This window comes from Bacillus rossius, chromosome 1 (genome assembly GCF_032445375.1).
Source record: "Bacillus rossius redtenbacheri isolate Brsri chromosome 1, Brsri_v3, whole genome shotgun sequence".
Lineage (NCBI taxonomy): Eukaryota > Metazoa > Arthropoda > Insecta > Phasmatodea > Bacillidae > Bacillus > Bacillus rossius.
Window position 1 is genome coordinate 296,459,727 of NC_086330.1, and position 26,229 is coordinate 296,485,955.

At 35.5% G+C, this 26,229-nt stretch overlaps 2 protein-coding genes across 5 annotated transcripts in view; both read right to left on the reverse strand.

Moving 5' to 3' along the window:
* Positions 1–11,938, reverse strand: part of LOC134527780 (probable phosphoserine aminotransferase) — a 44,985-nt gene extending 33,047 nt beyond the window's left edge. The window contains exon 1 of one of the 2 annotated variants that reach the window (XM_063360720.1): positions 11,719–11,938. In XM_063360720.1, coding sequence (XP_063216790.1) covers positions 11,719–11,913 — 195 coding nt within the window. In that variant the 5' untranslated portion in view covers positions 11,914–11,938. Of the gene's footprint in view, positions 1–10,320; positions 10,343–11,718 lie in introns of those variants that run through there. The other variant, XM_063360721.1, reaches the window with a different exon arrangement.
* The window catches only part of LOC134527781 (solute carrier family 35 member E1 homolog), a 308,654-nt gene extending 288,424 nt beyond the window's left edge, over positions 1–20,230 (reverse strand). The window contains exon 1 of one of the 3 annotated variants that reach the window (XM_063360727.1): positions 20,073–20,230. Coding sequence is in view for 1 of the 3 variants with exons in the window: in XM_063360725.1 (XP_063216795.1) it covers positions 18,943–18,946 (4 nt within the window). In the remaining 2 variants the exon portion in view is untranslated. Of the gene's footprint in view, positions 1–18,942; positions 19,512–19,818 lie in introns of those variants that run through there. The other 2 variants (XM_063360726.1, XM_063360725.1) reach the window with 2 other exon arrangements.
* Between the last annotated feature and the right edge of the window lie 5,999 nt (positions 20,231–26,229).

Here is a 26,229-nt window from a genome sequence, read left to right on the forward strand (position 1 = left end):
CATTTCTAGTGTGCCATAAATTTGAAGTATTTGGCAAGAATTTATTTTTCACGTAAATTCTTCAACATAAAATTTGTTAGACCTTTGTGCATACTGATCAAATCTTTCCTACGAGAGTACCGCAACACTTTCCCAACCCTTCAACCTACATCCAATTTAATTTTGCCTATGCTAGAAATTCGCCTCATCTTTCTCCCAGTCTCAAGTCACGAACCCGACCAGTAACAGTTTTCGTGACATGAGGGAGCCTCTCAGCTGCTGCCCACAGCAGCCCAGTTCGAAGAGCCCAGCTTATGTTGGCAACGCGAGGCATGCCCACTTCATAATGTTTCAGTGACGTCGGGCACGTATCGGCACCTGGCACAAGAGATTTCCCACAAGCTAACACCCCCCCCCCCCCCTCCCCATCCATTCATTCCAGGAATTTCCACCCAGATCAACAACTGTCTGGCCTCTAGAACAGACCACTGGCCAGCGAACGGACAGCTTGCGCATCTCCGGGCGGCAAAGCGAACTAACTTACCTTTAGTTAGGCGTAGGAAGTGAGACCTCTGCCACAACACACTCTAAATTCCATTCCTCCCCAACAGAGCTCGCACCAGTGGGCCACACATGGACCAAGCTTTCACTAGGCCCTACTTGCGGGACTCTGGCGTACCAACACCGAGTCAGTTCCTGTTGTCCCTGACAGAGCGCTCTGCTTTGCACCTCTGAGGCCCTTTTAAGTTAGGCAATTAGCCCTCGAAGTTTTTTTTTGGTGGGCGGGGCAAGTACTCCGCGGGCTTATTCCAGCCAATCAGAGGCCATTCCTCCCACCCTCTAGGAATCCGGGCCTCTCGCCCCAAATTTAATCACATGTAACCTGGGGGAGAGAGAGATTCGTCCTGCAGTCACCGCAATCACATTTTGTGCCAGAGCTCATCCCCCACAACTTTAACATTTTCAGCTACAACTAAATCAAGAGATATAATCTCTTAAGTTCGGGAGTTTTCCCTATTTTTTCTTTTCATTTAGTTGGCTAGTCGCTTTAGTTCAGCCGAGTAGCTAGATCTTAAGATGGCTCGCAACGGTTCACTGCGACCAGCGCCGCCTCTCCTGAGGGAGAGACACACTTCACTCCAACCCCAGACTGGTAAGTGGAAAATTTAATGTCCTGTTGGCTATAGTTGCCTCCCCATTTAATCTTTTGCACTAACTTTTTTATTTATTTGTATTATTGACCATTGGACCCCTTTTTTGGTTCCAGTGGGGTGCAAGAGCCAGTTCAAGAGTTTTTCAAGTCCCAGTTCAAGAATCAGTGCAAGACTTTTCAAAATTTAATCTACAAAATTCATGCCGGTCCCTCAGAAATTGAAGAATTCCAGAATCTCCTAGTTATCCTCAGCCAGTGAACAGTCCTCTGTGGGATATTGTGAATATATACTCCAGCACCGATCAGAACTAATGTCTTAAACCAATTAAATTTATTAATGTTAAATTTATTTTGGTAAAAATAGGATTGTTAAAATTTGTAAAATTTACCAGATAGTTTTAATTGATATTTACTAACGGCCCGGGCCCTCCTGTCAAGGGTAATTTTGTAATTTCAATGAATATCCAAATAAAATATGACAAATCTTAATCCCACTAATATTATAAATGTGAAAGTTTGGATGGATGGATGGATGGATGGATGGATGTTTGTTACTCAATCACGCCAGAACGGCTGAACGGATCTGGATGAAATTTGGCCTACAGCGAGCTCATAACCTGGATTAACACATAGACCACATATTAATATGAAATTCCATCCCTAAGGGAGTGAAAAAGTGATAATTTCATTTTATAACAGAAAAAATCATAGGTCATAGACATACAAATAGTGAGTGAGTGTCATTTATCTATGTCTGCCACAGGATCATACACATAGTAAGGTCTGGCAAATTCATATTTTTCTCTTTGGTGAAACCAGTCCGCTTAGTGGAGCTCGCAGCAGCTAGTAAAATAAAGGCGCTAATAACAGTTTTGTTCTTAACTTCGTCAATATATAGAGTTGCCTTGAATTTTAAATGCACCATCGTTTGATGCGTTTGTCATGTCTTTAATTTTCGTTTGTTTGTGCCGCATGCGTTCCTATACCATTCAACCGATTGCGATAAAATTTTGGTGAGTTGTTATGTGCATGCCCATGAAGGTTTCTGAGATGGTATAACTATTTTGCAATAGTTGGAGCACGAATCGTTTCAAAAAATGTGTTGATTTCATATTATATAGCAGCACTTCGTCTGTTTTTGTTGTATAAGTGCACACGCATGACAAAATTTATTTAAATATAAAAGAGAGACAGAGGTAGAGTGATATATATATATATAGTGTTAGATAGAGAGAGACAGAGAGATAAGTTGAGATAGAGCGAGGTATAGAGAATGAAATGAGTTAGATAAAGAGATATATAGATGTATAGAGCTATAGAGATTTATATATAGAAGAGATAGAGATAGTGGGAGGTATAACTGTAGATATAAAGAGATAAATATATATTTAGAGAGATGGATAGATGATTTGTATATGTGTAACTACTTTAAACATATTACAAAGCAAAACTGAATGAGGCATTGCAATACATGCCGAGCATTAGCTAGATAATGGAATCTTTTCAATATTAGTAATCTCTTATTTTTCAGATTTTTTCTATAGTGCTTTATAGAGTCTAGATTACATACAGACCACCAATTTTTAGATATATACAGGTAAAAAACTATACACTGGCAGAACGTCTGTCGGGATCTGAAAGTGATAGAAATTATTTTGCACACTTGACATTCAAATTAAGAAGACAATTACTAATTACATCTGATTTCGAAAAAGGTCCCCTTTACCCTGTGTTCAGTCCGGGCAACGCCGGGTACTGCAGTTAGTTAACAATAAAACAGGCACAAGATAAGCAAACCAGATTTTGTTTTTTCACTTCACTATTGTGAGAACAAATTAAATTGTAAATGTTTCTCCCTTGAGTCCTCTCATTATTCAGTTGTTGCTGTGTAGCACATATAAGGCAGCTTCCAGAACTTTTATAAATAAATTTATATAAAGTTTTTCTTTAACTACACAAGGGTGGTAACACTATATATAATTTATTCCTGATTTAAAGTTGACAGTATTCAAAAATGTATATTTAATGTCCCACTATAAAGTGAAATGAGGTATAAAAAAACAAATTAGAAATTAGCAAAAGGCAGCTGGGAATTAAAAGTTTTGCAACTTATAGACCTGTTACTGTTTATTTTGAGATTTTATATGGACTTTCATGACCTGTCCTTCAGAATTTTACTTTTTCGTGACTTTCATAAGCTGCAGAAACCCTCAAATAATACTAATAATCAAGTCACATCCTAAAACAATATGACAATCAACTGTGAAAATTAAACATCATCTTTAGATTAAGTTTAGCAACAACGGATAACTTTTGTCTGTAAACACTGAAAAAAAAGTTTCAGAAAGAAAACCACGTCAACGTGATGGCGCGAGAGGTAGTAAAAAAATAATGTGAGTGAGTCTTTCAGTATTCGTCATTGATACGTAAACATATAATCTCGGTAATGAACCAAACTCAAGACTTCTCATGTTGTTCATGTTTCAAATAAACTTATAATACTAAAATCAGACACCAAATTTAATGCAGAATTCTTTATAATAATGCAGAGCATGATAAATAAACTGATAAATAAAATAGTTTTTACATACTAAAATTTCTGGATGCGAATCACACACATACTTTGTGCACCTGCCACTGAATCATATATGTTGCTTTTAAATTAATAAAATACTCAGACAAAACCCCAGCTTTGGACCCGATTTTCGACAAGGAAGTTTATTAAAATACTGCCCATCTTGTTAAAATTCACTAAACAGTTACTACTACAAAGTTTCCACACACATTAGAAGTTGTTATAATTCTATAGTATTACTAAAATATTAACCTGAAACATTTTAAAACACATATTGTAGCACTTAGTATATGTATGTTTGTTTTTGTTTAAACAACTGTAATCAGTCTGCAAATACTTCCTACAAACAACCCTTAACCTAATTGAGCTGATTCAACATCATTATTATATTATTATATTATTATTATTATATCACAATGATATTAATAAAAGTAAAAACATATATATATTTTCAGTGACAAAATTTCAACCACGTCCCTTGAGGTATTCAAGCGTGTGCTCTACCCCTGTGCTCCTAAACCTCTTGGATATTTAGAAGGAGAATATGTATTATAATCATTGTAATACCAGTTTTCTTACATATTTTAAAACTTGAAATTACTTTTTACTATGACTATTTTAGTTTCACTATCATAAAGTTTCATTTGGCACATATATGTTTGGTATGTACCCTAATGTTTATGAATGTGACTTATATACAGATTTATGTGGGTCTGCCATCTTTCTGTACATTTTCTATCATCAGCTTATATTCCATTTTCATGAAATTACTCCAATCAAATGCCATATACCGAGAGATAAGGTGTTTACACATCAATAATTACGTTCACGACCAAATCAAGAGAGCTGGCAGGTACGGCTGACATTGCTGGAACCAATCGAATGGCTAGGGAATCTCAGAATGTCGGAAAATGCTGTACGCAGGCGTGGTGATGGAATTGGGGGGGGGGCTATACACACCCTGAAATACTAAAAAAAATAATCATTCCCACCAACAAAATGATGTAAGAATTTGAAAGCTGATAGCAAACAGTGGGGTAACTAGTTATATCTCCGCCCTTCTCCTGAACTTTTCCAAAATGAAATTCTGTGTAGGGTCAGTTGGGGTAATTGTGAACAAATTTTACTAGTTTCAATTACTGATGGCTTTTAGGAGCATATAAACCATGTAAAACCTTTTAGAACCTCCATAAAACTATTGTTTTTCTCCAATACTCCAATTAAAATTGGTTATTGGTGCTGTGGATTAATTATAAAGTAACTAAAATGCTTGTTCATAATTACCCCAGATGTTCATAATTACCCCGGAGACTATGGGGTAATTATGAACATCTATCTCTGTGTACGGATGGTAGACTATAAAAATCATAACGTTCACACAAAAACATTTGGCAGGGATAAGTTGCAGACATCATTCAAGAAGATAATTACGTTTTTCATATTCACCCCAATGCGAACTTCACAATGATCCAAAGATTACTTTTTTGAGCCTTTTTTATCAGGAAGTTATTATATTCTACTACAACAACCATAACAACGTGTCAATGGGACAACAGTGGATGTTTATTTCATTAACATATTTCATTAAAATCAAGAAGCAAATTACTAAAAATATGCAGAATGAATCAAAATGTTTCTAATTTTTACCTCTCTTTCACATTAACACTGCTACTAAACTTGTTCACAGATTTTCTTCCTGCTTTTTTGTATGTTTGACACGGCAGAATAGCTTTCACCGGGCTTTTAGTGATGGCGTATTTGTCATTCTCCACTAAAATTAATTCAATTTTGTTTCTACCAATGCTCTTCATCCCAGTAACTGCAAGCTCTTCATCTAAGACTTCATCTATTTGACAAACATACGCAAAGTGTGTTTTATTTCTTGTTCCTCCTACAATGTCAACAAGAACAAACGTGGATTGAGAAATATCATTAACTGATGGCTCTAAGTAAATGATTTCCTCAACTTCCTCAGCCTCCATTTCATGACAGAAGTCCTCTATAGCGCAGTTGTCATCCAAAAGTTCATCAGGCAGATCGTTTCCTTCACTTTCACTGCCTTCATATTTGCCTGACCTTCTTTTTCGGATTTTCCACTTCTCTATCTATCTTCTTATTTCCTCTCTGTCGCTTTTGGGGCTTCTTTTTCTTTTCTTCAGCATCTTTGAGGCGTTGCAAGACATCATCATTAGAGAGGACCTCCCCATAGGTGTGTTGTTTCAAGCGAGTTGTGGGTAACTTTTTCACAGGGCTTGATGAAGTAACTGTATTTGTGGCGATGCTTCGGGAGAAAATATCCACTATTTCAGTTGGCACTTGGTTCGGGGGAATGCATCCAGATGTGCATTCACTACCATCTACGCCTGATCGTTTAAAACTTAAGTCCAAAGCAAACATTTCACAATCGGCTGAAGGTATTATTTCTCCTGGAAAAGATAAATCTTCAGCCCGAACTTTGTCCCTATTCTCATTCTGTGCTTGTGGTTCAGTGTGGTGTTCAAAATTTGCTTTCTGTTGTTTGTATCGGGACAGGTCTCATGGATCAAAAAGATCTTCTGGTACTACGTTTTGCTTATTACGTATTCTATGTTATGTAATGTGAGGTTATGTTTTTGATGCTACCATGTTTATTAGAGTTAAAATCTCTGTAAATTAATAGGTAATGCACAAAATTTAAATTTTGCAAGCAGTAATGTCTAAATATATGACCTACTATGCAACAAAACACAAAAACAAACTGTTCATAATTACCCCGTATGATGAAAAGTATGGGGTAATTATGAACATGGTTCTGCAGGTCCTTGAAAATGTGTTGTTGCAAAATATTATTGATATTCTGTTAAAGTAAACATATACTGTCAAATATTTACTAAAACAAAGACTTACCTTGTTTTAATATGATGGAAACACAGGATAATCACATACACTAAAAAACTGTTTATCACTTTAAACTGTTAGATATTTGAAATACACAAGCCATGAGGCTAACCTCAAAGAAAAAAATGTTATAATTCAGTAAACAGGAGTGTAAACATTTGATTTAAACTTCCTTTTAGTATCAGGTACTGTCACATGAGCGATAGTAGTGTCGTGGTGCGGGCTGATCCCCTTATTGGTTGTGTAGGTTCTTGGGCTAGCTCAGTTGGGGGTGGGTTTCGGGCCGCGTGGCAGTTAAGAGGATCTAGCCGGCTAATAATGAAACTACATAGGGTTTCGTGGCACTCACTCTTTTTATTGGCCACTATTTGCACTGGCACGGGGCTATCGCAGTTCCCGCCTACGACCGTTCTTAGGTGAGGCCTGACTACACGAGAATTTCCTCTTACACTGCCGCCTATGTGGGAAGTAGTAGGTGACGGCGTCGCGGCGCTAACCGATGGCGTTTGTCCCAAACCGGCAAGGCTTTGATTTCCTGTCCTATAGCGACTTCAAGCAAGCACTACCTGCGGACACAGTTTCTGAATTGTCCCATTAATATGGCGAGGTCTCGTCCATGACACAAAGGTACTATTTTATCCTAGGCAATGCACGACTGTACAAGCGAATAAAGATATATATATATATACATACATACGAGAGGAAAGGAAAAAATTAAGAAACGCTAATAAAAAAAAAACTAAACTATCTACAATAAGGCGACCCCTTGGCAATAGTTGACATACTAATCTCCATAGTTCCGAACTGCCTGACACGACTCGAAGACTGTTGCTGATCTATTCCCCGCGTCACTCTGGTTAAGCCCGGAGGTCTCTATGCTCACCCGTTTCACTCGTCTTCGCGAGAGCTCGCGGCCGTCACGTCTCTGCACCGCGGTTCTCCAGACACGACTCCCGACTCCCCTCGCGCTGACCCCCTCCCCGCGCGCGTCTCGTCCAGCACCTCACGTCCTCGTGGACGGGAACCCGCGACTTGTTCACCCCGTGCATAATAAAATACATGTTATTTACCCTTCTAATTTAAATTATACATGATGGACGATATTATAGTTTTTACAATAAAAATTATGTCCTGCTGAAAGAAAAGAAAATATACATAAAAAACTACGTCGGAGGGACACTGGTTTATTGAAGGTGGCACCACTGGCTCCCGCACACGCCCGCGCACAGAAGAAGGCGGTGACGCATCATAACGGCCTGCAGGAGCTAGGGTGGCCTCTGGGTCGACGTCAGTAGCGCTTGTTCACAATTACCCCGTGTTCATAATTACCCCAACTGACCCTACAAGTCTGGGTGATAGCAAACTGGAACATTACAATTTTCCCTTAAATCACTGGCACTGGTGAATTATCATGACTTTTCCAAGATTTGAAATTAATTTCCTGAATGTGGACACTCTGACTGAATAAAATCATTCAATTCTTAAGCCCCAAGCATAATTAGTTGAAGCACCTACCAACCTCAGTAAAAATCCACGCCACAATTAAACTGCTGATGCCCAAGCTATAAAACATGTTCCTCTGTCCTACTGCAAGTGGCTTATATCGAATATAACTTTCAAATCAGCTGTTATTAGTAGGGACAAGTTTATATGGTGAATTGCTATAAAACCTAAGTAACACCACAGAGCATGTCGATACACCATATAATACCAAAATTCATGTTAATACACAACAAAGCTCCAAAATACAATTGAAATCATGAAACTAATCTGCATTTTCAATCAAAAATTAACTCTAATGACAAATACCTCATCTTTTAAATATTAAATGTAATGAAAGTGATTTATTTAGCATGCTGTTTGTACCAGTTTAATTAAAAAGGATTTGATAAAGTTTGCTTTTATAATCTTTCAACTTTTCTTAACTGTAGTTACTTATTTTTACATTTACATTTACATACATCAAATTTACATTAATTTCCAAACACAGAAATACCTAACAGATTTATTTTATTTGTTCTGAAAAGTTAGAAGTTGAATCAAATTGCAAATATTGTTTTCAGCAAATCTTCATTACAGTTATCTTATCAAATACAGGATTCAAGTAAAAATTTGTTTAGTTTTTGTAATGTTTGAACTGATTAAGTGATTAAACCAACTGGGCCCTATGTATAACATCATTTTAAAAAAATTATAAAATAATCATTTATAATATTAATGTAGTGCATTCATAAAAGCAAACTGAGTGCCACCTTTTGATATTCTTAAGTAACCAAATTTATTCATGAAAAACATACACTACACACAAAAAATATATTTTCATGAGCAAACTTCCATTTTAAAACTTTACAAAAAAAACACCTAGCTTCACATCAGATGCAAAGCATAGCATCACAACTGAAGCTTCAAATAAAACAAATAGCAAATTTCCTGGCAAAGTCAAATTGAATTTTAAAAAGATCTTTGATTGATTCACTTAGTCGAAGCTTCACACATCTATTTGTTATTGCACTTGTGCACATCTGCCATGCATTTAATTTGTTTGTCACAATGGTCAAAAGCAAGCAAAAAGCTGAATGACAGAGCTGAAAATCACAATAGCAATATACACAGTTATTGATGGTTGCAAAGCAAATTAAATGAAGTTCTAACTGATCATGTTCTGCTCACCTGTGCCAGTGAGACAACACTCGCGACTCACAACACAATTTCTGATTAGCATACTTTCTATTCCGTCGTGTAAGAAGTGTGATGAAATGAGCATCGTAATTTTATTTTCTAAACAAGGTTAGACTTGTGAATTTGAAATACTTAACATTCATGTTTTTTTTTTTCCTTGTTGATCAAATTTAACTGCGAAATCCTTAAATGTTCTCATACACAATGATTTTTCTTCATTCATGTTAAATTAAATGAAATCTCTCTTTCCTAAACCTATCGCGTGAAAAAAACTTTGGTAACACTGATGACTGCCATATACTTGGTGCATATGTAATTACAAGAAACAATTTATACATTGTTTGGCGCACAGGTTAAAACATTGTGTCCTTCATACAGCACCAGTCACACTAGGAGTGTGACGCAGAATTTTATTTCAGGGAAGGATGGGGAGATAGAACTATTTGCCTGCTGTTCGCTTTCAAATTTTTAGGGGGAGAGGTTTATGCCCCTCATCACCCCCTCTGCGTACATCCCTTGTTCCACTAATCTAAGCCTTGTCGATCTGTTGTCATGTAACAAGAGCACTTTGTCAATCAGATGCCAAATCACAAACGGCAGAAGATTGGTACCGCTGACCAACGGCTCATTGTGCCAGAGGCTTTACTGTTATTTAAATGACTTATTCAATCAAGGGGCTCACGTACCTGGCCACACATAGAGAGTGGAGAGCTTAAGAAACTACATGATTTAAAAACTACTTATGATATCCAAGTGGTGTCTGTTAACGAAAAACATTTAAGAATGTGCTGAGGGCTGACGGATGTTCTGTTTTTGTATTTCATTTTTAAACTGTATTTTTAAAAAGTGAATGGAACAGAAAGGGGGAATTCAGAATAAAGATTCTTGAACACATTCAAGGGACTTTCATTACACATTTATCTTAATTTCTCCGCCATCTAATGTTATGGTTACCGCTCCAATTTCAAAGTTGTCCTATGCACGACAGTTCAGAGCCTTTTGCTTAGGGGTGATAACGCCCTAAAAGCACCACCGAGCGTTACACATATTACCTCACCTCACTAACACAGCTACACCCCTGACTAGGAAGGTCTCTTAATACACAACCTTTAGATTAACCATACACAATCTCTTCATGAACTAACACAACCATACAATTATAAAAAAGAGGCCTCAGGGACGTAACTAGAGTGGGGCAGACGGGACTTGTGCCCCAGGCGCCACATTGGAGGGGGGAGGGGGGGGCTCTAAACCGGCAAGAATTATTTTTACTGTAAATATTTACTTAAATATTGTAGTTATAATGCAAAAAAAAATCTTAGAGGGCAGATGAACTAAATGACTTGAATGGAAAGATAAATACATTTATATCGTTAAATATTTAAAAACTAGTAGGTATATTTCGTGTACTATCAACTTGTGATGTATTAAAACTGAAACCACTGCAAATTACTCTATTTATTTACCATCTACGTTGAATCAAAAATATTTAGATTAGTGGAATAAATATGTAGTACAGTAGCGATATGAGTTGAAGGGAAAGGTTTTAGTTTGGTTGGTTTGAGAAAAAAAGAGGGCACCAAGAGGAGTTATTCCCCGGGTGGAAACTAGTCTAGTTACGTCTAGTGGTGGGCAGTGAAATCCATACCTGTTACTTTTTCACCGATATCAAAATTTCACGGGTATACCTGCGACCAGTTTCTACAAGTATCAGTGAAATTCGGTGAAATTGATTACTTACAGTAATACGACCACTAGCTTTTAGTGTCCACATAATCGTTGAATTGAGTTTCTGACGTTTTCAGTCTTAGTACAATCATTTTTTTATGTATATATTTTGAAGTAAAACTGTATGTGGAGTATACGAATTGCATACTTGTAATAATTACAGTAAAAAAAAAATCACCGTTCACCGAATGAAAGCCTAGCAGAATATCACGGAAGATAATGAATTCTCATAAATGTTTTAAAATTAATATGTGCTCGTTATATTACTGAACTGAAAGGAGAGGGATATAAATATGGAATCAATATTATTAAAAATATTTTTAAAATAATAATTATATAGTATTTTTCAATTTTAACTCGAAATAAACTCAAAACAAAATGAAAGGTTTCTGTGAAAAACATTGCATGTATTTAATTTCATCATTCACCGAGAGGCAGTGATTTCACTTATCCCCTTAATTTCACCATTTTTCGGTGCGAGGAAGCAGTTTACGATTACGAGCATCACTAGAGAGAGATTTCACCGTTCACCGTTTAATTTCACAGGAACCTAAATTTCACTGGAACCGATTTCACTGATACTCAAAAGTAACAGGTAAGCCCACCACTAGTTACGTCCCTGATTGCCATAAACAGAAACCAAAGACTACTTAGTGAATTAAACTATAAAGTATTACATTATCTAAGTCAAGGCTCAGCTAAGCATTTAAATACAAAAATGATATACCTCTTCCGGCAACTTCGCAGGTCCCGCTCCGAAATTGATAACAGATTCTGCAATGTGAGAATTCATTGTTGGTGGCGCTCGAGCACAAGCGTTTATGATTTCAAGTGAGCACCTCGGGCACGAACAAACTCCCACCCAAATAACACCGGAGTCAAAATTATGCATTTGGACAGCAACAGCAACAGACGCACACATACATTGCGGCCATGACAGTTTTCGCGTTTCAAAAACATTTACCCAAACATAAAATAGACAAAATGTAAGCCAAAATACAACTACGAAGTCATAAAGGCAAAACGTAAGGCTAGTTAATAATATTAAAAAAAAGTGAATTTTTATACGTAATGTTAAAATTATTTAAAAGTCAAATATGATATATATTTCAAAAAATGGTATTATATTATAACAACTCCAGGACTCATACCAAGTATTGGCCGAATATCAGCCATGTACCAAATGAAAGCTGTAACATTTCTTAACAGATAATAGTTTTCAGAATTTTTGTCTGGGCCGACACTTTTAATGCCGACGGACAGCAACAGGATCGCGCGCCCAGTTTTCCTTGCAGGCAATAGATTTACCCGCCCATTACAGGCCCTGAAAAAAACCATTTTATTTCTCCATTTAAAACTGAAATATATAAATCTAACTACAAAGTCCTAAACCCAAGATATGACGCTTTGTATTTAACAAAAAAATAGTATTTATTAATAGTATTCTTAAAATTATTTAAATTAAAAAAAAGTACATATTTCAAAAACTTGCATTATATTAAAACGACTCCAGGAATCATACTAAGTATTGGCCGAACATCAGCCATGTACCAAATGAAAGCTGTAACATTTCTTAACAAAATATACTTTTCAGAATTTTTGTCTGGGCCGACACTTTTAATGCCGACGGACAGCAACAAGATCTCGCGCCCTGTTTTACTTGCAGGCAATAGCTTCACCCGCCCATTAAAGGACCTAAAAAAACCATTTTATTTCTCCGTTTAAAACTGAAATATAAAAATCCAACTACAAGGTCCTAAACGCAAGATATGACGCTTTGTATTTAACTAAAAAAAATAGTATTTATTAATAGTATTCTTTAAAATATATAAGGTCAAAGAAGGTACATATTTCAAAAACTTGCATTTTATAAAAACGACTCCAGGACTCATACCAAGTATTGGCCGAATATCAGCCATGTACCAAATGAAAGCTGTAACGTTTCTTAACAAAATATACTTTTCAGAATTTTTGTCTGGGCCGACACTTTTAATGCCGACGGAGAGCAACAAGATCTCGCGCCCTGTTTTACTTGCAGGCAATAGCTTCACCCGCCCATTACAGGACCTGAAAAAACCATTTTATTTCTCAGTTTAAAACTGAAATATAAAAATCCAAATACAAGGTCCTAAACGCAAGATATGACGCTTTGTAATTAACTAAAAAAATAGTATTTATTAATAGTATTCCTTAAATTATATAAGGTCAAGAAGGTACATATTTCAAAAACTTGCATTTTATAAAAACGACTCCAGGACTCATACCAAGTATTGGCCGAATATCAGCCATGTACCAAATGAAAGCTATAACATTTCTTAACAAAATATACTAATCATAATTTTTGTCTGGGCCGACACTTTTAATGCCGACGGACAGCAACAAGATCGCGCGCCCTGTTTTCCTTGCAGGCAATAGCTTCACCCGGCCATTACAGGACCTAAAAAAACCATTTTATTTCTCCGTTTAAAACTGAAATATAAAAATCCAACTACAAGGTCCTAAACGCAAGATATGACGCTTTGTATTTAACTAAAAAAATAGTATTTATTAATAGTATTCTTTAAATTATTTAAATTCAAAAAAAGTACATATTTCAAAAACTTGCATTATATTAAAACGACTCCAGTACTCATACCAAGTATTGGCCGAACATCAGCCATATACCAAATGAAAGCTGTCACCTTACTTAACAAAATATACTGTTCAGAATTTTTGTCTGGGCCGACACTTTTAATGCCGACGGACAGCAACAAGATCTTGCGCCCTGTTTTACTTGCAGGCAATAGCTTCACCCGCCCATTACAGGACCTGAAAAAACCATTTTATTTCTCAGTTTAAAACTGAAATATAAAAATCCAACTACAAGGTCCTAAACGCAAGATATGATGCTTTGTAATTAACTAAAAAAATTGTATTTATTAATAGTATTCCTTAAATTATATAAGGTCAAGAAGGTACATATTTCAAAATCTTGCATTTTATAAAAACGACTCCAGGACTCATACCAAGTATTGGCCGAATATCGGCCATGTACCAAATGAAAGCTGTAACATTTCTTAACAAAATATACTAATCATAATTTTTGTCTGGGCCGACACTTTTAATGCCGACGGACAGCAACAAGATCGCGCGCCCAGTTTTCTTTGCAGGCAATAGATTTACCCGCCCATTACAGGCCCTGAAAAAACCATTTTATTTCTCCGTTTAAAACTGAAATATAAAAATACAACTACAAGGTCATAAACGCAAGACATGACGCTTTGTATTAAACTAAAAAAAGAATATTTATTAATAGTATTCTAAAAATTATATAAGGTCAAAAAAGGTACATATTTAAAAAACTTGCATTTTATAAAAACGACTCCAGGACTCATACCAAGTATTGGCCGAACATAAGCCATGTAACAAATGAAAGCTGTAAAATTTCTTAACAAAATATACTAATCATAATTTTTGTCTGGGCCGACACTTTTAATGCCGACGGACAGCAACAAGATCGCGCGCCTAGTTTTCCTTGTAGGCAATAGATTTACCCGCCCATTACAGGCCCTGAAAAAACCATTTTATTTCTTCGATTAAAACTGAAATATAAAAATCCGACTACAAAACCCTAAACGCAAGATATGACGCTTTGTATTTAACTAAATAAATATTATTTATTAATAGTATTCTTTAAATTAAATAAGGTCAAAAAATATTCATATTTCAAAAACGTGCATTATATTAAAACGACTCCAGGACTCATACCAAGTATTGGCCGAATACCAGCCATGTACCAAATGAAAGCTGTAACGTTTCTTAACTAAATATACTTTTCAGAATTTTTGTCTGGGCCGACACTTTTAATGCCGACGGACAGCAACAAGATCGCGTGCCCTGTTTTTCTTGCAGGCAATAGCTTCACCCGCCCATTACAGGACCTAAAAAAACCATTTTATTTCTCCGTTTAAAAATGAAATATAAAAATCCAACTACAAGGTCCTAAACGCAAGATATGACGCTTTGTAATTAACTAAAAAAATAGTATTTATTAATAGTATTCCTTAAATTATATAAGGTCAAGAAGGTACATATTTCAAAAACTTGCATTTTATAAAAACGACTCCAGGACTCATACCAAGTATTGGCCGAATATCAGCCATGTACCAAATGAAAGCTGTAACATTTCTTAACAAAATATACTAATCATAATTTTTGTCTGGGCCGACACTTTTAATGCCGACGGACAGCAACAAGATCGCGCGCCCTGTTTTCCTTGCAGGCAATAGCTTCACCCGGCCATTACAGGACCTAAAAAAACCATTTTATTTCTCCGTTTAAAACTGAAATATAAAAATCCAACTACAAGGTCCTAAACGCAAGATATGACGCTTTGTATTTAACTAAAAAAATAGTATTTATTAATAGTATTCTTTAAATTATTTAAATTCCAAAAAAGTACATATTTCAAAAACTTGCATTATATTAAAACGACTCCAGTACTCATACCAAGTATTGGCCGAACATCAGCCATATACCAAATGAAAGCTGTCACCTTACTTAACAAAATATACTGTTCAGAATTTTTGTCTGGGCCGACACTTTTAATGCCGACGGACAGCAACAAGATCGCGCGCCCTGTTTTCCTTGCAGGCAATAGCTTCACCCGGCCATTACAGGACCTAAAAAAAACCATTTTATTTCTCCGTTTAAAACTGAAATATAAAAATCCAACTACAAGGTCCTAAACGCAAGATATGACGCTTTGTATTTAACTAAAAAAATAGTATTTATTAATAGTATTCTTTAAATTATTTAAATTCAAAAAAAGTACATATTTCAAAAACTTGCATTATATTAAAACGACTCCAGTACTCATACCAAGTATTGGCCGAACATCAGCCATATACCAAATGAAAGCTGTCACCTTACTTAACAAAATATACTGTTCAGAATTTTTGTCTGGGCCGACACTTTTAATGCCGACGGACAGCAACAAGATCGCGCGCCCTGTTTTCCTTGCAGGCAATAGCTTTACCCGCCCATTACAGGACCTAAAAAAAACATTTTATTTCTCCGTTTAAAACTGAAATATAAAAATCCAACTACAAGGTCATAAACGCAAGATATGACGCTTTGTATTTAACTAAAAAAAATAGTATTTATTAATAGTATTCTTTAAAATATATAAGGTCAAAGAAGGTACATATTTAAAAAACTTGCATTTTATAAAAACGACTCCAGGACTCATACCAAGTATTGGCCGAATATCAGCCATGTACCAAATGAAAGCTGTAACGTTTCTTAACAAAATATACTTTTCAGAATTTTTGTCTGGGCTGACACTTTTAATGCCGACGGACAGCAACAAGATCTCGCGCCCTGTTTTACTTGCAGGCAATAGCTTCACCCGCCCATTACAGGACCTGAAAAAACCATTTTATTTCTCCGTTTAAAACTGAAATATAAAAATCCAACTACAAGGTCCTAAACGCAAGATATGGCGCTTTGTATTTAACTTAAATAATTGGTATTTATTCTAGTGTATAGGGTTTGCCCTGAGACACGCCTAGGTCCTACCTTAAACTGGCCCCTTTCCCACACACTTTAGCTTAGTTTAATTTAAGTTAGGAAAACATTTCAATTGTCATTCGAGTCAGGCTTTTCAGGGGGGTTTCTCCACGCTCCTGGCTGGTTTTAGACACACGTAGAAAAGGGATGATAGTCGAAGTTCTGTCATTTATACTCGATCCTAAAACCGGACGATTCGACGGCCGGCCTGGAAATAACTTCTCATACACTCCAGAGTTCACACATTTTTTAAGCATATTACCATGGTGTTCGCAATAATTCGGGTTAATTGTTTCAAAATAAAACAATAATATACCATGTCATGCACTTTTTTAATACACAGTATTTGAATAAATTTTCCCTAACACATAAACCATACACGCTGACGTCATGAGTTTCTCAAGGTAACCTAATTTGGTACGTCTCTGGAGTTATACTTAATTTATAACCCATTTGCAAGAAGTCAAATGAATCGGAAACACATTGTCGAATAAAATTAGTAAGTATTAATTATTATATCTGTGACATCTTAATTATGTTACTTAGATACAGTGTGCTATCTGTACAAGAGTAAAATTTAACATTAGAGGTATGACAATTCATAATATTGTAAGTTTAATTGTACTTTTTTAATAACTACCAAAATACATACAAATTATGCAGATTTTCCTAGTTATATCCACTAAGAACACGGATATTTAATCATATAGGTAATTCATTTATTATTTATAGGGGAGACATTGAAGCAAACATTTTCTTTCAATTATTATACATATATGTGTAAGTATGCATGTGTGTATATATATAAAGTCCACATTCGGCATTATCAATATGTATGTAATTGGGAAATTCATACATTGGAAGAATTTTTATAACTTGCAGGGTTATGCGGGATTGTGTAAAAAAATATGTACCTAACAATGAAAGGTGAGTATGTTAACATTTTCTAAATGAGGCTCAAAGATAAAGTTACGACACATTTTAAATTTACCTTTTTTGATTCAGGACCGTAGCTTATCAACTGTTCTGGTTCAGAAACTATCTTAATTATTACAAAGTACATCAGAATCCAGTGACGACCGGTGTATGAGCTGCAGCAGGGGAGTCAGTTTGCAAGCGCACTGACATTCACGACAAGCTTGATTCACCAATGCCCACAATGTCACAGAGGAGCCAGCAATTATCAACCAGTCTCAGCCACGCAGTGCGACGCTGCGTCTACTGGAAACAATTCTGAAGAGTTGGAATCTGCTGCATTCATTCGCTAGTCACCACAATAACAATACATTAGAATAATGTTGTTTAAATACTATTGAGACCTTGCATGTGATGGTAACGGGCCAGCATCTCGTTACCTGTATTTAAGGGGCGAGAACATATTAATTAGTTCTGGAAAAAAAATTCCCAAGAATTATTAAAATAAAGTACATGAAAGATGCTGTTAATTGTACACCATACAAAGTACATGCTGCATTTCAACAAATGTGCTTGTATGGTTAACGTAACGTTATATCAATGAGTAAATAGAAAATTTTATTCGAAATTTAGTCATTAGCCAACCCCAAGTGTGAAAGATATTCAAGCAATTGTTTGGAATGTTGCAAATATGTTTTAAAATGGTGCAATTTATGGCTTACTTTTTCAATTTTTCTTTGTAATGCAACAAGAAACAACTTGCTACGTCACAAAAGGCTCGCTCAGGAAGGAGGGTGCAACCTCTCTTTGGAACGATCCTCTTGTTCAATGTCAAATGAGCTACTTGTCACTTGCATTTGTTATTTTCCTAGTGTTAACTAAGAGGTTTCTTATATTTCCATGGTGGTATACACCACAACACTTTATATTTGTTCGGTACATTTGTATAAGGGAAACTGTAATTACATAATCCAGAGAACATAACATCACTTGGAAATCACACGTACTAAGTGTAAGGTTCTATCATATAGTTAAACAAGTTTGGCTGGCAACAAACACAACACATTATAATCGGCATTAAACGCAACATTCCCAGTCCATTGACCATAGTTCGAGTGCTTATAGAAGTTCTATATGAAACCAAATAAAAATAATTCTGTAATACTACTGTTATTATTCTCAAATGTATAGAAATATGATTGTTCCTTCTTGTAATGGTACAGAACACAAAGGTTTACAGAAATATTGTGTCACTTAACAAACATTTGTATTTTTACATATAGACCCCTAATTCGGTTCCAATTACAATTTATCTTAATCTGTTTTAGCACAATATTGAGCTTAAAATTTCTTATCCTAATTACACTTCTCAACTACCTATGCGGAAATCGGATCAAATTGTTTTCTAATAAATAAAAAATCGAATAAATAGATACTTCAGCCTACATAACACCATACAGTTTCTGCGAGAATATTTATTACGTACTCATAACACTTAAGAAAATGTTACACAAATCATTGCTTGATATTCATTCGTTCTTCTGTTCTGTCAACTGTGAACATAACGGGTGAATAATCGTGAAGTTATATATGTATCCTTTTGCGCACCTTTCTCTTTCACTGGCTAGCAATTTGTGACGTCACTCTGGAGATATTTTGCTAAAGTAGGCTATGTATACGGAAATATACGTTAATCTGAGTTTTACATTTTGTTAGAACGGCGGTTATCAACAAATGATGATTCTAATGGCAAATTTATTTCCATTCAAGTAAATAAATTAAGAAATTAGATACCTATAACTAATTTTATTGCCTCATTTATTACAAAATAAGTTTTTTTCTGTATTTTGTTTTGTCTCCGCCCAATTTAGGTTTCGAATGGACGAAAGCTACGATATCATTTAATTTTGACAATCTTTTTTTATATAGCCTGAAGTGATTTTATTATTTATTTCAGTGTAATACATTCACAACACAAGTTTGGCTAAATAATGTTAAACTTTTGTAGCAGTGACACCAGTTAACTGTTGTTTGCCACAACCGTAATAAATTATTTTGTGCACTATATATTGTACTAACAAAATACTAGGCAGGAAAATAATAACGCGGTAGTTTAGATACGGAAAAAAAATCATTTCGCTGGTTAGTACAACCTCATCCGAAAAAAAAGCATTTATTTCAAAAATCAAGATTATATAATTAAAAATATGTCACTCTTGTAATATTAATATTGATTATTTAAAAATGTTGCATGGTTATTAATCGTTTCACAAAGCTTAAATATTTAAATTTTTCAAAAATTCGTACTTTTTATTCTGCAGTTTTAAATGCAAAATCTGCCACTCCTCTTCCCGGAACTTACCTAACACAATCTTTACTTCTCTACCTGCAGATTGTTATCCCTATTTCAAGTAATGCTAATTTTCTAGAGAAGGTTCTCCATTAAGAACATTTAATGGTTTTTTGAATAACACCTATCCCGAAGAACGCCGTTAAGTATTTTTAATGTGGCTAACGTAACTTACCCAAACATTTACACCAATATACAGTATTTTAAATGAATATTGTATACAACCAATCATTCAAATAATTGAACAGTGTTCGAAATTAAATTACCTTATCCCTCCAGCCATTCACACGATTAAACAATGTTTTAAATTAAGCTAACAAAACTTAACCAACCATCCAAATGACTTAAAAGTATTTTAAAAGTAGCTAACGTAATACAAAATACAAAACCAATGGTAAAATACCGGTAATCTACCTCAGTTATCTCAACAACTATTAGCAGAATCATCACACATAATTAAAGAATCTCAAAAAACATTTATAAGAATTTTATGTAAATATTTTCATAAGTGCTTAAACTATGAAAAATTGCCAAAATAAATAGCCAAACAATAAAGCACGAATATAAAAAATTTGAATTTATATTTCGCCGTTTTTTGTTAGTTCTATCAACATAACATGACATCAATTAATAATATAATTAAATGAAAATATTTGGTTTGCGTTTACAACCGAAAATTTGGGACACGTTACAATTGTTCCGAAGTTAATGCAAGTTATTTTAATAACGCAAGTAAGCGTATCAGATATATTAATTCATGTAACAATATGAGCTAAATTTATTTTCTAAATGAAACGTATAAACATTAATACTAATAGTTCAGTTTATAATAAACTTGCATCTGTATGTATCCTACATAAAAATTTGTGACAAGGTTATAATTCAGAAATTCATTAAAAAATAAAACACTTATTGAAATGCTGTGCCTTTGTTTAAATAAACTTTACTCAGCTGTCAAAGTTGAGGCCTACACAAACAAAAAAATCATTTTCTCAAGATCAGTTGCTATAAAAACTTATTTTGACCATTCATATAACCCTACCTCCCTTACTTCGTGCAATAATCTTTGCTAAAATTAGTCTTTGTTTGCACAATAACACTCAGTTCTGACACGTTATAGTTTTAAAAGAGATGGTTATTTATTATTTAATTCATTTTTGTTGTTTTAGTGTTATTTGGGTAACTATATTACACACAGTCTAGCAGTTTGTCAATTCATATCATCAAACTACCATTCAAACCCGCGCTCGTCGGCAGTATCACCAACGAAAAGTATGCGCGCAGAACGTGAAAATATTCGTCCGCGGATCGGGCAGGCCTGTACACTTAGGCCATTCGATTTTTCGCAGTAATCACTCGACAGTGCACCAACTCATACGCCTCACTGAAGAGATAACAAGCGCCTTCAACGTAAAAGATTATGTAGTTGCGACGTTTTTAGACGTAGAAAAAGCCTTCGACAGAGTTTATCACGCGGGGCTAATCTATACAAACTATATCAAACTAATTTCCTGGTCTGCTATACCAAGCTAGTCGCGTCCTACCTAGAAGACAGAACGTTTACAGTATCAACTTAAAGAACTATGTCTGACATCAAACAAATAAGAGCAGGCGTACCACAGGGCAGTATTCTAGGCCCTGTTCTATTTAACATATATAGCCTTCTAGAGATTTGCCACGCCCCGAACACCGCCTAGTGAAGTTAGGCTGCTATGTGCTATGCAAACGACACGTTTCTGTATAGCAGATCATACACACTTCACCTAGCCACTACCAGACTGCATTAGCTTAGATTAAATTAGGCTAGGAAAAAAAACGGATGCATTAGCTGTGTGCTAGCAATGGTGTACGACCTGGCTTAGCAAAGTGAACACAACGATGTCCGAAGCTATTGTGTTTACTCGCGGAAATCTTCCACCTGTAGAACACAGGCCATAAATACGTTTGTTTGGCGAACAAATCCCACACAAGGACGTCGTAAAATATCTAGGCGTCCACATGGACAGGAAGCTTCTCTGGCACCATCATATAGATAATAGATGCCTAGAGAATTCAAGCTGAGGTTAGACTAAGCTCACTATATCCAGTAATGAGCAGGCGATGTGGAGGCACAGTAACGAACGGTTTACTGTGCTCTACAAAACACTGATTCACCCTATTATTACGTACGCAGCCCCAGTCTGGGCAACCACTGCGAAAACACATTTATTAAAGCTGCAGCGAATTCAGAATAAATGTATTCGAATAGCTACAGACGCTCCAATGTATTACCCTACAGAAGCCTTGCATTGTGAAACGGACACGGAAACTTTGCAAGACTTTTACATTCGAACCCCAGAAACATTTTACGATAAATGCGTAAATAGTTAAAACCCACATGTTTTATCGCTCGGAAATTTTGATCCGGACGTAAGACAAAAATATAAGCGGCCGAAATCGCTCCTTGCCCACCGGCCGCCATAGTCGCGCGTGATTGGCCGCGCAGACTGCCGGCCAATGCGCGCGGAGCGAAAAAGCACAGTTCTTGCAATCCTAAGCTGGCAGCTCATAGTATTAAGTATTATTAAGTATAATATGGTTCTAATTGACATACAACGCCCAACACCGACGCAGCCCTCCCTGTAGGTCCTTCCGTGTAGGCGAAAAATACTGTCGTGTTTCGGCCCAGCAGGGCTCGAATTATCGTCTGATTTTCCACTTTTTTGGTCTCCTGAGACCTTGAATGGCGAAGCGCCCAAGAATAATCCCATACACATGTACACATTCATACTGATATTTCTAGTTTAAGAATGTGTGCTGGCTGGCATCATGGCGGGAACACGGACCAAACAGTCCAAGCTCACCACCTTCGCTTAGTAGTGCTTTTTTACTCTGTCCAACTCTTCTTCCAGAACAACCCTTCTGTTCCCGTAACCAACCTGCTTGTTAATTAATACATTAATTTTGCATCCAGCATGAATGAGCCCAGGGTTTTCCCTCTGTCAATAGAGGCTTCACCTGGGCCCACCTTATCTAGTGTTAGTCTAGAGTAGTCAGTGAGGGGAGTTTGTCATGGCACTAATGGTGGCCATGGCTGACCAATTCCCTCCTAGCACATGATGCATGCGACCTCTCCTGCATGGCTAACCCCTGCATGATTAGAGCGTATAGGCTTCGGCCTGAGACGGACCTAGGTCTCTCCCTAACCCAGACCCTCCCAAATACATTTGGTTTTAGTTAGGTTAAGAAAAAAAAGGAAACGCACAAAGCATCTAAGTAATCCATAAAACTTCTTTTACTCTTAGCAGTATTTATACTTATTTCACTTAAAAATTTTAATTTTGCCATCACATGTATTCACCAAAATAAAGAAAATAATTATTTCCTCATTAATGGAGCACTATGATCCAATTGTATCTGTAGGAGACTTTAGGGATAATACTTTAGAAAAAACAATGAAACTACATATTTTGATTATCATGTATGAATAAAATGTTAGGTATCTGTTACATAACAACACTGATTGACAGCATTTTGACTCATACTCTAGCTCCTATTTTTAGAGTTAAAAGTTATTTTATCTAATTATCGTTAGCTTTAATTGCAATAGCAAAGTTAAGTCTTCGAATAGGCAGCAATAGAAGTTTTCCCGTTTTCAAATAGAATAACAGTCAAGTATCGCAATGGCAGAAAATGTATTATACACCTGAACCACATCCTTAAGGATGGCACCTTGGCGCTACGACTCTCGTCTTACCAGCAACAAAGCGTGTTGCATGTTTTGTTCTCACTACGTGGAACAATACCAAGTTGTCATAAATAAGAGCACAACGCTTTGGTAGTGTAACGTTTTACACGCAACTTTTTGTCAAATTTGTATTATTATAATATTCTCGTTCCTTTCCCATTATCGACTTGAAAAATCGGCTTCCACTGATCTTCTCAGGGCCGACGATACAACAGCGACTTCCGCCGAATTGTCCGCGAGTTGGTATTCACTATATTCCCAACAAAGAGCTCCTGTATTGGAAACCTCCAGGGCGTGACTGACTGCCTCTACGCCCTCCCCGCAGGCACACAGCCCGGGCGGGCGCCCCGGCTCCAGAGTGCCTGCAGCTGTCGCCCCCGGTTCTTGTTGCGAGGCGAGCACCCCGAGTCGTCCACGAAACAAAGCTTTCAATCTGTGAAAAATTTGCCCAAAGCTGAATTTTTGCACAGTGGTAGAGCCTACTATGCTTAATAACATACCGAAAGTTTACTGCTGTAGACCTTGTACGTATCACCGAAAACGTGCAGTTAAGTCCTAGATGGCAGCGACTTACAGCAGTTCATTAAAATGATTCGCGTATACGCAGTTATTAACGTAGACTCTCCGTAAATGCATCCAAATAATCTAGAAACACCATTTTACACATTTATGTTAAAACATTTTCAAAATGTTAATACTAAAGGTACGATATTAATCGATGAAGTAATAAGAAGTGTCTTTTATTCACAACGAAAGAATTAAAAACACGATTAACATAAAGATATATGGTCCGCCGTAATAATCCCTTTTACAAACGTTGTTGCATATTTTTAAAGCTTTAAAATGGTATATTGGTTAATTCTCTGACTCAATTGACCGGGCCTCTGAAAGGTTCCGAGCGTCGTAGTGTGTATCCTACCGTGTGGGTACTTAAGTCGCTCGGGTTGGAACAAATTTTGGTCTTAGGAAACAAAGTTTTTTAACATATGGAAAATTACATAAAACCTGAAATTTTGTACAGCAGCAGTATCAATATTTCTTAGTAACATATCAAAAGTTTACCGCTGCAAACCCTGTGCGTTGTACCAAAATCGTGCAGTTAAGGCCTATGTTACAATTTCTTGCATTGACCCACAAAAATAAATTTTGTAAATGCAATTTCTATAGTATAATCTCATAATGAAGCCCAAAATGTTCTAGGAACTTAACTTCAATTGTTAAAAACAAACACATTTATAAAGATTAAATATATTTTCATTAAATAGGTAGTAGATTTCATTTCACTCCTTCTTTGTATCAATACAAAATAGTGATAATTCAATAAAATTGATTCAATTTTATTCATAAAAGTATGCAATCATTTCATCAATATTTTGTTATGACGTCACGTTAAACTATCGTCCATAAACCGACTTTACAGACAACCAATTTTTTTTTTAATTTAAGAAAATAAAAATACAATTACATAAACATGAAAGGCCCCACGTAAAATTCATTTAAACCAACGAAGTTGCATATTTTTTAAGCTTTAACAAATGGTATATTGCTTAAGAGTGTGACTCCATTGATCTGCCCGCTGGCGCTGAAGCGTTCCGAGCGGCGTAATGTGTAGGCCTATTCTACTGCGGGAGGTGCTGAAGTCACTTGGGCTGCGGTGAATTTAGCTCTTAGGAAACTAACACTTTTAATATAAAAAAAACATAAACGCTGAATTTATTTAGTAGAGTTAGAATCAACGTTCTGTAGTAACATATCAACAGTTTATCGCCCCATACCTTGTGCATCACTCAGAAAACTAGCGGTTATGTCCTAAATCTTAGCTCCTTGTTGCGCTCTACAAATATGAATTCTACAAACGTTTTTATTATTGTATCTTCTCAGTTATCAAATAAAATTAGTTTTCAAAATCTTTTATACTTTTGAAAGTTTAGAAGTGTGTGTGTGTGTGTGTGTGTATATATATATATATATATATATATATATATATATATATATATATATATATATATATTAATTCCTGCGATTTTGTAAAAAAAAACATTTCGAAAAATTTTGTTGATACAACTTTCTTATTTTGCATTATATTTTTTACAAAATCGCAGGAATTAATATATATATAATGCAAAATAAGAAAGTTGTATCAACAAAATTTTGCGAAATGTTTTTTTTTTACAAAATCGCAGGAATTAATATATATATATATATATATATATATATATATATATATAAACTACAGGAACTTGAAAGTCTTTTAAATTAGTTTCTTGATATTTATTAGTTTTTAAATGGTATATATTTAGTTGTCTACAATAACCTATTGGGTCGCTAGAGCCGTTAGAGCGTCGCAATGTGTACTGCTCTAGGCTTCATGCTAAAGTCGTTTGTGTTGGAGTGTTTTAGTCACAGGCAACAAAGATATTAAAAATAAAGATAAAAATCGCTAGTAAATTCCTCCAATTAACTAATGTAAGTAGATGCAAAAGTTTATTTGATTTTATTTCAATACATCAGAATGAAAATATTTACCTAAGATAAAAACCACAAACCTTTATGGGCGCTATGAAAACTGTAAATGTTTTGTTTCTAATAGACCATGAAGCCTGGATAAAAAATAGATTACGTTACTGAAGTAATAGAATAAGACAATAACTATCATATATTTATTTGTTGATTAGTATTGGTATTAATTTTAAATT